At 42.6% G+C, this 15,384-nt stretch overlaps 1 protein-coding gene across 1 annotated transcript in view; it reads right to left on the bottom strand.

The window, feature by feature from the left end:
• CDH8 (cadherin 8) overlaps positions 1-15,384 on the bottom strand; it is a 635,562-nt gene that overhangs the window by 394,673 nt on the left and 225,505 nt on the right. The window contains exon 3 of the mRNA XM_068259774.1: positions 6,250-6,544. Within this exon, the coding sequence (XP_068115875.1) occupies positions 6,250-6,544 (295 nt within the window). The remainder of the gene's footprint in view (positions 1-6,249; positions 6,545-15,384) is intronic.

The raw sequence follows: 15,384 nt of genomic DNA on the forward strand, positions 1-15,384 counted from the left end.
GAAGGAAGATGTGGGCACCATACGTTGCAGGAAGTGCAAATTTATTGTGACCTTCCAGTGAGCATAAAGTAAATCACAAATATGCAAATCCATCAGCTGTGTATAGCCTGGTGTCGCAGAACTTGGTTACATGGGAGCAGAGGTGAATGGGGGGCACATGGTTGACCTGCGACAGCCGTTTCGCGTCGCCTCGGACACTTGGTCACGCAGCGTCAAAGGACACTGTGTGACCAAGCATCTGAGGCGACAAATCTTTTTTGAAATATGCAAATCCATCAGCTGTGAATAGCCTGGGGTCGCTGAACTTTGTTACATGGGAGCAGAGGTGAATGGAGGGCACAAGGTTGACCTGTGACAGCTGTTTCACGCAGTGGTCAAAGGACACTAGGTGACTGAGCAAGTTTTTTTTTGGGGGGGGGGGGGGGGGGGGAGGGAGGAGAGAGGAATAGAATTTAACTGTCAGGGCTGGAACCCACAGGAGCGCTTTTGGCAGCGTTTTGGCAGCACTGCGATACGCTAGCAGTTTGCCAAAACGCTGGGCTAATGTTAATGGATGGGGCAACTTCCACAGGAGCGTTTGCGTTTCCCAGAAACGCAAACGCAGGACCTGCAGCATTTTGGGAGCGTTAGCGCTTCAATGTAAAGTATTGAAACGCTAGCAGAAACGCTCAGCAAAACCTAAACTGAGCGGTTTTGCTAGCGTTTTGCGGTTCAGCACACTGTAACAAAATTAAAAATAATTCACAGGACCAATCAGGATAAAAACGCAAAACGCAAAACGCTAGGCACCCGCTGGGGAAAAAAATACAATGTTGCAAAACACAACCCAAAACGCGCATGAATCCGCTTGCAAACCACTCAGACAAAACGCTAGCGGTTGCGTTTTGCGTTTGCGGTTTTCAGTGGGTTCCAGGCCTTACTGCTGTGTTTTACAGGTGAGGAACAAGCTCCACCCCTTTTCACTGTCTGAAATCCTGAAAATGCTTGTGCAGCAACGCTGAACCAATATTGCTTGAACACATTTTTTACTAAAATTTGTAGCAGACCAATGTTTGTAAACTTCTCCTGCTCGCACCAGTTATTTCGTATTAATTACTTAGTGAGGGGAGACACCGAGAGCCCAATATAGTGCAGTACGTACTGGTAATCGATGTTAGAAGAGTACGGAAAGAAGATACTCACAAACCAGGGTTACCTCACAGGCAACCACTATAAATGCAGGTGAGGAGATTATACCTGTCCCCACCCAGGATTAAGGGCTCTTTCACATTAGGGCAGATTTTCTGCGTTTCAACGCAAAGGATAAAGTTTGCGTTACCCAAGGTGAAATGAAAGTCCATAGACTTTCATTTTAGCTTTCACATATAACGCAGCCTTTTTGTGCGTTGCGTTACACTGCACCCAGGCGCAGTTTTTCGGCCAACGCTAGCTTTATGCGTTACACACTATGCGCGTTTTTAATCCGTTAACGCAGGCAATCAGTCCCAGAATGCAACAGAGGAACAACGTAGAAGGTTGAAAACTAAAAGAAAAAAAAATTACCTGCGTTTTCCTATGTCCTGTAACGCATTGAAAACGGATTAAAAACGCACACTCACTGCAGTGCAACGCATATCAAAACGCATTAAAACGCATACAACAAAACGTATGCTTTGAGCGTTCTCCAACGCAAGCTCTGATGTGATAGAGCCCTAAGAAGTCGCTCTCTGTACATAGGAAGATAGGGGGTATATCACCCCTCCACCCGGGGTGGACACAAGCATTATATATAATAAACAGAGGCACCAAAAAAGTAAAATTGAACTTAAAATGTTACAAATTGCTTGGAAGGCAGCAGTGGACTTACATATTTGTCATTTCTAAATTGACAGTTTGTGTTTGCTTTAAGGTGGTATTAGATACTCCACAAAGTGTTGCAATATCACAGATATAGTCCTGCTTCTTCAGGCAATAAAAAAGGGAGCATATAACAGGGAATGGTCAGTGATGCATCAGGCGCCTGGTACATCGCTGACCATTTCCTGTTATATGCTCCTTATTTTTATTGCCTGAAGGTGCAGGACTATACCTGTGATATGCATTGCAGCACTTTGTGGAATATCTAATATTTGTCATTTCTAAATTGACAGTTTATGTGCCTGCTTTAAGGAGGTAAGTCCACCGCTGCCTTTCAAGCAATTTTTAACATGTAACGTTCAATTTTACTGTTTTGAAGCCTCTGTTTATTATAACCAATACTTATTAATTACTTGTGTGTGCACTACCACTCCCAAGAGCTTTCCTTTGAGCACAAGGGAAAAGAAACAACAACTCTTCAATAAAAGTACATAAATGGCTCATTTGTGTAGGTGCCTGGTGCACTTTGATGAATAATTTTTTAATGCTTGTAGCTATGGCCAGTCAAGCTGTCTAGTTTATGGAAAGTGGTGCATTAGAACCAGCAGGACATCTACAGAGTGAATAACATGGGTGGTAATATTTGCATCTCTGCTATATAGTTTAATAATGAAGATGTAATAATGCGCCAGATGTTGTTACTGAGTGCATCAGAACTCAGAAGTCAATTAGGTATCGGAAAATAGAACGGCGCATCGGAGGAACACCGACACCGTCACCACCTTACTTACAGATGAAATGCCGGAGAAATAAACCTCGCCTAATGAAGCATCTCCACACCATTTAAGTAGTGGGAGCACTTATGTTCAATCACAACAGTTCCTCACTTACTGTTCAATTAAAATGGAGAATGCAAATGAGGTAAATAATTGAAATAACTATCCACAACAAATGACTATCGGTGGGGAAAGAGTGAATTTAAATTGATTTTTTTTCTTAAGTTCAGTATAGGGCTTTCGCTTTCAAAGTAAGGGGGGGGAGGGGCGACATGGGGGAGGGGATAATTTTTGGTGGAATAGGTTTATAATCTCAGTACAGCATGTAGGGAAAATAAAGCATAGTTTAAATTAAAATGAATAATGAGTTATAAAATAGAACAGGTTTTTTTTTTTAATATTCATTTAATTTATTGTTTTGTGTGCCTCTACAAATGCAATTTAGGTTATTTTCCGTTAGCCGGGCGCATCCACAAGGTGGCGATAAAACTCCAGTTACATATTTTCCTACTATCCATGGCGGCCTGGAGGGGGAATAGTAATTAACGCCACCTGGTGGTTGCGCCCGGCTAAAGGAATAGTACCGCAATTTATTATTATTATTATTATATAAATGTATGATTGTCACCTTTTTTGGACACCCTTTGCCACCCAGGAATACTTTGAGAGAAGAAGACAGTATTGCTTTACTGCATAAGGCCTCTTGCACACTGCAAGCAAATCAGATTCAGATTCAGATTTTTAATCTGTTTTTACATCCGATTCCGATTCAGATTTTTAATCTTAACTGCATGCTGCGTTTTTTGATCCGTTTTTCTGTTGAATGTATTCAAGGAAAATCGGAAACGGAATCGGAATCGGAATCGGAAACGCAATCGGAATCGGAAAACGGATTTGCAGTGTGCAGGGAGCCTTAAAGTGATCCCGAGGTGGGAGTGATATGGAAGCTGCCATACTTATTTCCCTTTAAACCAGGGGTAGGGAACCTTGGCTCTCCAGCTGTTAAGGAACTACAAGTCCCACAATGCTTTGCAGGAGTCCGACAGCAACAATCATGATTAATAAAGACAAAAACATGCTGGGATTTGTAGTTTTATCACAGCTGGAGAGCCAAGGTTCCCTACCGCTGTTTTAAACAATACCAGTTAACCTGGCTGTCCTGTTGATCTCTTTGGCTGCAGTAGTGTCTGAATCACACCAGAAACAAGCATGCAGCTAATCTTGTCAGATCTGGCAATAATATCAGAAATACCTGATCTGCTACATGCTTGTTCGGGTTCTATGGCTAAAAGTATGTGAAGCAAAGGATTAGCAGGACTGCCAGGCAGCTGGTATTGCTTAACCTACCAGGCAGTACGCAGTTGCAGTGGCTACATCCACAGGAGGGATTTTTTTTAATAATTTTTTTTTATTTGTTAGCTAGTACTAGGCTAGCTAACTATGTGTCCCAAGTCCCCCGGCACCTCTCTAAACCCCCGATTGCCGCCGGCTATATTTACCTGTCTACGATCCTGCGAGAGATGCAGCTTCTCCATTCAGCTTCACTCCTCGCTATGGCGACGATCGGACATGACGACATCGACCTCATGCGCAGTTCTGATCCTCCCCATAGCGAAGTCTGGAGTTGAAGGCTGCGGCTACACCATCGCGGGATCCCTGGGGGGTACGTAGTACCACGGTAATCGGGGGCGATCGGGGGGGGGGCGGAGGCAGTTGGGCCACATGGTTAGCTAGCAAAGTGCTAGCTTAACAATATAAAGCGCTTTTTATTTAAAAAAAATCCTCCCAGGGCCATGTGATCCCCTGCGGCGGCGACCTTGAACGTAGGTTGGGCTTACCGCCAGGGAGGTTAAAAGGAAATAAACATGGCAGCCTCCATATTTCTCTCACCTAGGGTTCACTTTAAACAAGTCTCTAACAATACAATAGCAATATCCCCAGACTCAATGATAGCTGGACTGAATGTTTTTTATCTCTACAGTAGAAACAGTCTATGAGATGCAAACAATTCTGGGTTGATGCAGGATTATGCATATTTTGTATGCAAACATATGCAACTTTAAAATGGACCACCAAGATTTAATTCAATTGGTCCTTTTTCAATCTGCATATATTTGCATACAGAATTTGCAGAATCTTGCATCAACTCAGAATTATTTGCATCTCATTGATCATCCCTATTCTACAAGATCGCTACAACATGAGGCATGTCTTGTACTTACAAGTAGAGGAGGTGAACAATAATTCTGACTTGCATGCAAATGAATGCAAATTGCATGCAGCTTAGAATTGAGCCAATGAAAAACAAACAGGAAGTGCATTTGATTGGCACAGTTTTAATCTACACAAACTTTGCAGGAAATGTGTGTGCATGCCAGAATCTCCAAGTCAGTAATATCATTGAGTGCATATACACACAAGCTACAGAGGTGCCTGATACAGAGAGGGATGAATGGAAATCGTGAATGGGGGAGGGGCAAAAGAAAGGTAAGCTTAACCTTCCTGGCGGTAAGCCCGAGCTGAGCTCGGGCTATGCCGCGCAGGACGATTTCTCAGGCCCTGCTTGGCCGATATGCTCACTTTTTTTCTGCAACACGCAGCTAGCACTTTGCTAGCTGCGTGTGCATTCCGATCGCCAGCGCTCCACGCTCGATCGCCGCTGTTCGCTGCTCAGTGCCAGGCAGCGCTGAAGGGTGGATCGGGACTCCCTTTAACGTCACGACGTCCATGACGTCGGTGACGTCATCCCGCCCATCGCTATGGCGATGGGGGAAGCCCTTCAGGAAATCCCGTTATTTGAACGGGATTTCCTGATCAAAGATCGCCAGAGGCGATCAAAGCGGGCAGGGGGGTGCCGCTGTACAGCGGCTATCATTTAGCGAGCCCTAGGCTCGCTACATGATTTAAATTTTTTTTTTTTTTAAATAGTGCTACACTGCCCCCTGGCGGTTTCTAATAGACCGCCAGAGAGGTTAATCAAACTTACTGCTAGATATTTTAAAAGGGTCAATCCATTTAGTTTTCAGAAATAAATAATAATAAAAACAAACAAAAAAACGCTTCCATAAAATACATATGTAGTTTTAGACCTTAGGCCTCGTTCACATTGGGTGCATTAAGAAACAAGTAAAAGTGCATGATAAAAAAAAGCATGCGTTTGTGCGTGCTGTAGTGCACTTTTTTTTAACATGTTTTGCTTATTGTAGCAGTTGACAAATACGATTTGTTTTCAAATTAAAATGTTGTTTTTTTTCATTTAGGGGTAAAAACCGCATGCATTTCTATGCGCTAAAGAAGCGCACCAATTCACTTGCATTGATGTATTTACAGCTTTACAGTTCAATGCACAGAAATACATGCAACACTACATTTTTGTAATGTGGCTCAGAGCAGTGCATAGATGTGAACCAGGCACATTAACTACATGGGAAAATCATTATCTTGCAGAACGCACAGCGCAATGTGCTCAGAAAAGCACACAAAAACGTTCCTAGTGTGAACGAGGCCTTAACCAAATAAGTGAATAACAGCGCTACACATTCTCTCTAATTTTCTGGCCTTATACATCACCAGAGATCCCTGGACCATAGTATGAGAAACACAACCTCAGATGACTGTAGTGGCATAATGTACTTACCCACAAGGGACATCTCCGGGACGGTGGCATGATATGGTCCATTTAAAAACTCTGGTGCGTTGTCATTGATGTCTTGTACTTTAATAATGAATTCTGAAGGCGGCTCCAGAGGTTTATTAGTATCCCTGTCCATTGCCTGTGCTGTCAGCGTGTACTCGGCCTTCTCCTCCCGATCCAGCCTCTTCATGGCATGAATATCCCCCGTCTTGTCATTGATCACGAAGATGGTGCCGGCTCCCTCTCCGGAAAGGATGTACTTGATTCTGCTGCTCCCGGGATCCAAGTCTGTGTGAAGCTGCAATGACAATTAGCATTCTGTCAGTGTGGCTGCATCAATAAGATCCATTTGTAACTGTGTTACTTCGCCCTGGAGGATGCAGATCATCAGCATTGTTAAAGTAATTGACACATACCCAAATGAAGCTGCAGCAGTTTATAATAATACTCCCAGCAGCTCTGTGGTAACTTATAACAACTGGAACAAGTCTTAAACCTACTTATAAGCATAAAGCAGTTATGTAAATACGTTTTTTCTTCTTTTGAACAGATTATCTCTATTATTATGCCTTGTACCATGTCGCTGACTGTTTGTAAGTGTCATTATTGTGCACTACTAAAATCATATCTTTGTATTTTGCTCCCTCATGCTTAGGCCACGTTCATATCATCAAACACAGATGGCCGTGCATTGCAAACGCAACGCATACGAATGCATGCCATCTGCGTTTGTGTGCGTTGCGTGGCTGATCCCATTCAGTGAATGGGTCAGCCACCATTTTTGTTAAAAAATGCGTGCAGCATGCGTTCCCGCACTGCACTGGTCCGGAACACATGCAGTGTGAACATCAGACAGTGCGGTCTACGCACTTTCTGATGTCGTGCGCGTCGGCCTCCTGCACGTGTTACCGAAACACGGACGGCAACGCGTGCAGTGTGAACGGGGCCTTAACCTCTGTAGTGGAATCCCCGCCAATACTTTTTAAAAATTTTATGTTTTCTAATTAAAACAGGTCTTTTTCAGCCCACTCTTTATAGGAAGAATTAGGCCTGGGACACACTAGAGTGATTTAGGGCACTTTTTTGAAGTTCTGACAATCGACGGCATTTTCAAAAACGCTTTGCTAGTGTAAGTCTATGGTGTTGAGCACACTAGGGCACTTGCAATTTTGTGCATGTTTCGGCTTCAATACATAGTGTATGAGTTAGCTTAATCACTGGAAAACGCATCTCAAACCGCTACACACATGCGACAACGATCGTTCGTTGTGAGCGACGAACGAACTTTTAATTGATGAAATAACGACCTAAGTAAAGTTAGTTTTTAAATGTGTGTAACAATCTGATCGTTAGAACAAACGTTACATCACGTAAAACAACTATTGCGCTTGCGCATAAAAATGAGAAGTTTTATGGAGAAATAGCAAAATGCGCATGTCAAGCCTAGTACGAACGACCGTTTCCAATGATGTACTACTTTTGCAAACGATCGTCGTTGGAAAAAATCCGCCAAGCTAGATCGTTCGTTTTTAGACTTAATGATCGTTGGTTGCTTTTTTTTAATGATCGTCGTTTGAAACGATCGGGGAACGATCGTTTCAAACTACTATAGTAGCATGTGTGTACGCACCTTTAGTGTTGCGATCATGCGATCGCACGGCATCCAAAATGCTAGTTGCTAGTGTGAAACCGGCCTTAAGGCAACAGTACTCCATACAAAATACACAGTGTACTGTTGCCTGGGTTGCCAAAAAAATTGCATTCTGAGTTTTTCAGCTTTGGAAATTCTCAGCTAGCTGCAGAGTGACATGTAAAGATCATTTTTAACAATATCAAAGTGCAAAATGACTTTAGCAACATATATTTATGGCAATTTTATAACGAAACTGAACCCTCCTTGAAGTTGTAATAAGGCATAGCAAAGGATATGCAACTAAAGCCTAGTACACACTAGCAATTTTGATAGGCCAATTATTGGTCAATTTTACCACCTCCATGTAGTATGACCATTTACCTATATAATCTGCATAGAATTGAAAATCTGTTTGACCCTCATACTACATGGAGGTGGTAAAATTGACCAATTATTGGCCAATCAAAATAGCTAGTGTGTACTAGCCTTTAGGGCTCGTTTCCACTAGTGCGGTGCGGAATCGCCTGCATTCCACCGTGGACGAAATTGCATGCGGGTGCAATTCTGCATGCGTTTTTGCCGCGATTTCGCATGCGATTCCGCATAGGTAAGGTATATGCGAATTTAACCATGTCACTGCCTGTGTAAATTAACATTAATACTTATGCGAAATCGCATGCGATTTCGCGGCAAAAAACGCATGGTCACCCCGCATGCGATTTCCCTATTAGATACATTAGCGGCGATTCGCGCACATTCCTTCTGCACGCGAAATCTGATGGCTCTGCCGTGCAGATTTCTGCCGCACCAAAAAACGCTCCCGCAGCCGCACAAGTGGAAATGGCCCCATCCACTTACATTGCCTATGCGAATCCGCGTGCAGTGCCCGCATGCGGATTCGCTACAGTGGAAACGAGCCCTTAGTGAAGTAAGCTTTATGCAAATGTTATGTAAATATATGCAGTTTGACAATGGACAAATCTGTCGCATTTTATTGGTTAATTTCCAAGCTGAATAAATATTTATGCAATTAGCATAACACTTGTGTCCACAATTATTTGTATCTCATTGACCCTCCCTTATTTTAAGTAGCATAGAGAAGGGGCGGGGCGTATTGTTGTCCTTGCCCCAGTTGCACTTATTCATTATCACATCCTGCCATGGTCACTGAGGGTGCGTTTCCACTAATGCGAATTCGCATGCATTCCCCGCATGCAAATTCACATAACCAATAAAAGTAAATGAGCCTGTGTCCACTTGTCAGGAAAACGGAGCGTTTTCTTGTGCAGGAAAAATCTGCACAGCAGAGCCATCCGAATTCGGACACCGCACATACCGCATGCGATTCGCATACAATGTATTTAATAGGGAATTCGCATGGCGGTTTTGTATGCAAATTTTCATGCAAATTTGCATACGATTTCGCATGAAATCAGTGAAAAAGCACACAGGCATTGACATGGTTAAATTTGCACACAGCATCATCCATGCGAAATCGTATGCGAATTTGCGGTAAAATTCGCATACAGCCGCATGCGATTTTGCTCCTGCATGCGAATTCGTCCGCGGAGAATCCGCTGCAATTCGCCACCGCACTAGTGGAAATGCACCCTAACAGTAAAACTCCAGTTTTATTGAAAATTATTACAAACATAAATTAGAGCAAAATTAATAATTTTAATAATGTAATTTCAGGGATTCTCTGGGACCACAGCTAGCATGCATGAGACAAGTAATGTATAACATATTTCAGTTTATTTAGGCCAAGCTAAAGAGAAAATGCTTTTCCTTAGCAAAAAGGCACTAGCACAGTTCAATCAAAACAGCGTACGTCAGCCTGGTAGAATGCCTGGGTACTGAACTCTCAGGCCTGGAACCCACCACAAAATGCTATCGCTAATCGCAATCGCTAGCGTTTTGTATGAGCAGTTTGTAAGCGATTGTCTGAGCGTTTTAGGGAGCGATTTTAAAAAGTGTATCAATTTGCCAGCGGTTGTGTAGCGATTAGCGATTAGTGTTTTAAAGTCTGATTGGTCCATTCAATAAATTTTAATTTTGTTACAGTGTGCAGTAACTTCAAAACGCTAGCAAAATCGATCCGTGCAGGTTTTGATGAGCGATTACGCCAGCGATTATATACTTTACTTTGAAGCGCAAATGCTAACAAAATGGTGCATGTCCTGCATTTGCGACTTTGCTAATCATAATAGCTTCTGTGGAATTTGCACCATCCATTGGCAGAGCATTTAGGGAAATCGCTAGTGATTTATCACGCTCCCTAAACACTTAAAAAATCACTCTAGTGGGTTCCAGCCAGAGACTCCAGAAAACAATCCATTCTTTTCAAAATGATGCTTATGCTGCATACACACTTGAGATAAAAGTCTTTGGAAAAGGCAAGATCACAGACCAATTTTACCCCATTCCATGTAGTATGAGAGCCATACTCTGCACAGTCTATTCTATGGAGCTGCACTCCCCATCAGATAAAATCTTTGCAAGATGCTGCACACAAAGATGCCCGTACACATTCAAAAGATCATTATCTGCAAAAGATCTCTTCCTGCAATAGATCCATTCCTGCAAAATGCATTCATAGTCTATGAGATCTGCAGATCATCATACACACCTTGTTTAACAGGCAATCATCTGCAGATCAGATCCACCAGGATGGATTTTCAGATCTGCAGATGATTGCCAGATATGCAGATGAAGTCTGTTAAACAAGGTGTGTATGAGGATAATGATACTGTGATATGATAACTGTGTACTTGCTGCAGGAAGCGGCATCAACCCCTCTAAAATGTAATGCTGCTACTATACTTTTACAAAGTTTTGAAAATAAGAGGGTCAAGGTGGAATTACCGCCTCCAAGCAGACACAAGATATTTTTGATATTCAACAAAAATATTTATTTACATACTTCAGAAAGTGCAATGCGTTTCGCAGGCATATCCTGCTTCCTTGGGCTATGAATGGAGCATATAACCGTAGGACAGAGAAGGCTAGCTCAGTAAACATGCATGGTAGCAAATAATAAAAGTATATTTCATATTAAGTAAACAACTTAGTGTATGTACATAGAGTGAACAATGTTTCTCTTGGTACTGAAGGTTGCTGGTGTGAAGGCTGAAGCCCTAAAGTGACCCATAGATGACCGATATTAAAGATTTTTACTTACCTGAGGCTTTCTCCAGCCCCATAAGCGCAGATTCATCCCTCGCTGGTCTTCCGTGTGCCTCCTTTAAGCTGCGATCAGCTCCCGGTATTTGGCTCAGTCAGGCTAGTCTGACTCAGGGAAATCAGCCGGGGTCTTCTGTGCTTGTACAGAACGGCCACGCATGCGCAGAAGGCCCCCTACTGACGTCACTGAGCCAAATACCAGAGCTGATTGCTGCTTAACGGAGGCACTAAGGAGGACGGCGTCTGTGCTTATGGGGCTGGAGGAAGCCCTGGGTAAGTAAAAAAATCTTTAATTTCCAAGGTCTCTGGTACACTTTAAATATGAGAGTTTATAATCCTGATAATAATAATAATCCTAACATTTGTATAGCCCTAACATTAATCCTTCTATAATGCACTGAATCTAGATTTTCCTGGAATTCCTGGAGATTGGAATTCCTTTTTAATGTCCTTAGCGGGAAGTTCCTGACAACACTGCCTACTCTTCTTAAATGACAAGACAAAAATGTTAAAATAATAGTGTGGGAAAGAGTAAAAAGCTGGAGATGTGGAGACAGATGTAAGTGGAGGTGTGGTGGCAGCATGACCAGATGTATGACAATCAGCAATATGAGTGAAGGTACCTTTCAGTAGTGTGACAGGACATAGGCCGTGCTATGACTTGAGGTGTGAAAGTGTGACACTGAACCTAGATGCATGATGAGGTGTGACTTGAAGTGTGACCTCAGTATGAATGTTGGTATGGTGGAGAATTGACTGTAGGTATGAAAGACGCTCGACCAGAAGTATGAATATGGTGTGGGAGTAGAGTTAGATAGTTTTAAAACTGGAAATGTGGTGGTGATTCAACTGGAGGTGTGTGGTGGTATGATTGCAGGTTTGGCAGCAATGTGACTGGAGGTGGAAAATGTTGACTAGATGTGTAGTGGTGGCATCAGTAGAATTGTGGTGGAATGAATATGGCTATGGAGGGGGGATCTCTAGAGATCTGGTGGTGTGGCAGGGACTTGAATCAAGGACAGGTGTGGCAGGACATGGCTGATGGCGTAGTGAGGACATGTTCGGAGATGTGGAGGAGATATTACTACTAAAACTGTAACATGCTGTATGTGTATTTTGTACCAAATAACATTGTGCAAAAGAGTTGGGAGGTGTCTGTGCAAGCAAATGCGGCCCACCTAAGTGATGATTTATCTGACAAATGTGTGTGTAAAAAGTGTTGAAAGCTTGTTTACAAAGAAGTAACTAAGATTTATTTTTTTTATTGCTGTGTTTGCAACTAAGAACCACTCTATGGACTTTTATTTGAAATGTTTATATCTATTTTTTTCCTAGCCCCGTCTTTACAATCTGTTAGCAGTTATTATGTCTTCCAATCTCGGTTAATAGGAATCTCATTGCTGTAGCTGCTGTTGTGGGTTGTGATCAGGCTTACACAGGTCACTGTGAATTCCCTTTACGGATTATGACTCTAGCCTATATATACAAGGTCGTCCATAGCCACAGGCATCTTCATCTGTCTCCTGCCATGGCAGAAACAAGCCAGGTGTGTATGTCAGGCAAAGGTTGTACTACTTTTGCTGCAGCTACATAACCCCTTCAATTTATTTGTGTTAACTTCACACATGCCGAGTTTGTCAGTAAAGTATTACAAGAAATGCAATGACATGCAAAGTGCATTATACATAAAGCCAATCACATGTCAGCTGGTGAGGTCAAACCACTGAAAGATGGCCTGTGATTGCAAAAAGCCCCGGCAGTCCATTGGACTGGCAGTCACATGACCACCAAAATTAAACGTCCTATTTTGGATTCTTTATTTATTCATTTATTGGGGGGGGGGGGGGGGTGTTGCAGCTAATCAATTGGGGCTGTTAATTAAAAAAAATAAAAGATTACTGTACTTTGACTTGACCTTTCAAAAGACGTAAGCAAGGGGAGATGTTTAAAAATGAAATTGCTGTAATTGGGATAACTTATTTCAATGCATTTTGGAATTCTCCTCCACACCTCCTATATACTGGATTAATAAGGATAGATATTTTTGAGAACACCTTCTGTTTCAATATACCAACCTCATTTTTGTCAGAAATAGAAACTGATCACCGCCCTCTACATAAGGACACTAGCACTGTCCGAGACTTGTAACTTTTGACTGGTGTGAGCGAAACACCTGACTGTCCATATTTAAGAGAAAGAAGGACAAGATTATGAAATGTTGACTTTTCTGGGGCAGTCGCCTGATTTAATTAGCGTGGACCGACTTGGGTGATGTCTGTGTCCATTTCTGCATGGGAATAAATTGATATATTTGGGACTGCATTAAGGCAAAAATGACTTATTGCCAGCCGCTAGTGTATTACATATGGGAATAAAATATCTCTCTCGCATATGGTTCCCTCACTGCTCTGAGTTGATAAATGATCTCTTAGGCTCTAATTGATGCTATTTTACATTAAAAGACCACTAAACAGGATTTATAGGTTGATTTATGTAAATGTTTAATAACATTTATGGATAACTATGTAGACGTTTGAGAGAGAGCCCAAAATGAATATGAGAATTTATGGAAAGACAGCAAAGACCTTTTATCATATACACCTCCAGACAGCGCTCCAAGGAAAAAACTTCAAGCCAGCTGATTTATCATCACCTCCACCAGTATCACCCTATGGAATTCTCACTCACCAACGGTGATGGGCCAGTGTTACAGTGGCCTTGCAGCACTTTTGGGGCATTACCAGGATCCCCGCACCTTATGGCAGTACTTCTCCACTTGTATCCGTTCCTTGAAGTATATTATTTAGATCACCACAAAAAACACATTGCCTCCAAGATGTACCTCAACGTCAATAGAGAGACTATCATTGCGCAACACTTTTTAAAAACCAAATTAGCTTTATTAAAAACATTGCACTCACGTGGTTTAGCATTAAGTGACAGCCTGTGGAGTTTTACAGGGAAACGGGCTCCACCCCGTGCGGTCTCCCGGGCTGACCGCCGTGTGTGTTGGTTCCCAAGCCTCGTATTCCGCCGCTGCCCCGCTACACTGTCCTTCGCTCCACGCTATCCGACTTCCGGGTATGGCTCCTCCCTACCAGTTTCGTCACAGCGTGACTCATTCAGGGGATGGAGCCATACCAAGCAACTCTATCATTTATGCGCGCTGTCACCTCCCCCTGTGGGCACACCCCTTAGTGATGTCTTGCGTTCCGGAGCCCGGGAGGACGTGGTTTTGCCTGCTTCCGCATATACAAACATTTACTTCTTACAAATACAATTTGTAGGGAGGAGCCATACCCGGAAGTCGGATAGCGTGGAGCGAAGGACAGTGTAGCGGGGCAGCGGCGGAATACGAGGCTTGGGAACCAACACACACGGCGGTCAGCCCGGGAGACCGCACGGGGTGGAGCCCGTTTCCCTGTAAAACTCCACAGGCTGTCACTTAATGCTAAACCACGTGAGTGCAATGTTTTTAATAAAGCTAATTTGGTTTTTAAAAAGTGTTGCGCAATGATAGTCTCTCTATTGACGTTGAGGTACATCTTGGAGGCAATGTGTTTTTTGTGGTGATCTAAAGTAATATACTTCAAGGAACGGATACAAGTGGAGAAGTACTGCCATAAGGTGCGGGGAACCTGGTAATGCCCCAAAAGTGCTGCAAGGCCACTGTAACACTGGCCCATCACCGTTGGTGAGTGAGAATTCCATAGGGTGATACTGGTGGAGGTGATGATAAATCAGCTGGCTTGAAGTTTTTTCCTTGGAGCGCTGTCTGGAGGTGTATATGGTGTTGATTAGAAGAGGTTGCTCAGCCTTTTTGTAACAGAGGCGCACCAGGACTACAAACTGTTCTAGTTGCTTACAATAATTGACTGTGGCTTTGATTGATCATATTGATCTTATGTATAATTCATCATATTGATACATTTTTTCGTTTGAGCGCTGTGTTTTTTGTGTTTGAAAAGCAAAGACCTTTTGTTTACACTCAGTTGGAACACAGAGCCGTGTGTTCTTCTGAATAATAGCTTTTTTTTAATTACAATGTTTTATTTTTTTTTACAGATGACAACAAAAATGCTTACGAATCATTCAAAAATTAAGACTCTTAGTTCAAAAAAGCCGGTGGTAATTTTCATAGGCCTATTAAACCTCTTCATCATTCTACCATCTTGCTGATGCATACATTCATGTAATGTCCTTAAACCTTTTCAGCAGAATACTGATAATGTCACTGATTTTAAACCCAACATAGCATTCCGCTTTCCAGTAAATCATTTTTTCATATCTCTGCCCTGGCAGACTGTATGTCCTGGGTTGCA

Source organism: Hyperolius riggenbachi, chromosome 11 (genome assembly GCF_040937935.1).
Source record: "Hyperolius riggenbachi isolate aHypRig1 chromosome 11, aHypRig1.pri, whole genome shotgun sequence".
NCBI classification, from domain to species: domain Eukaryota; kingdom Metazoa; phylum Chordata; class Amphibia; order Anura; family Hyperoliidae; genus Hyperolius; species Hyperolius riggenbachi.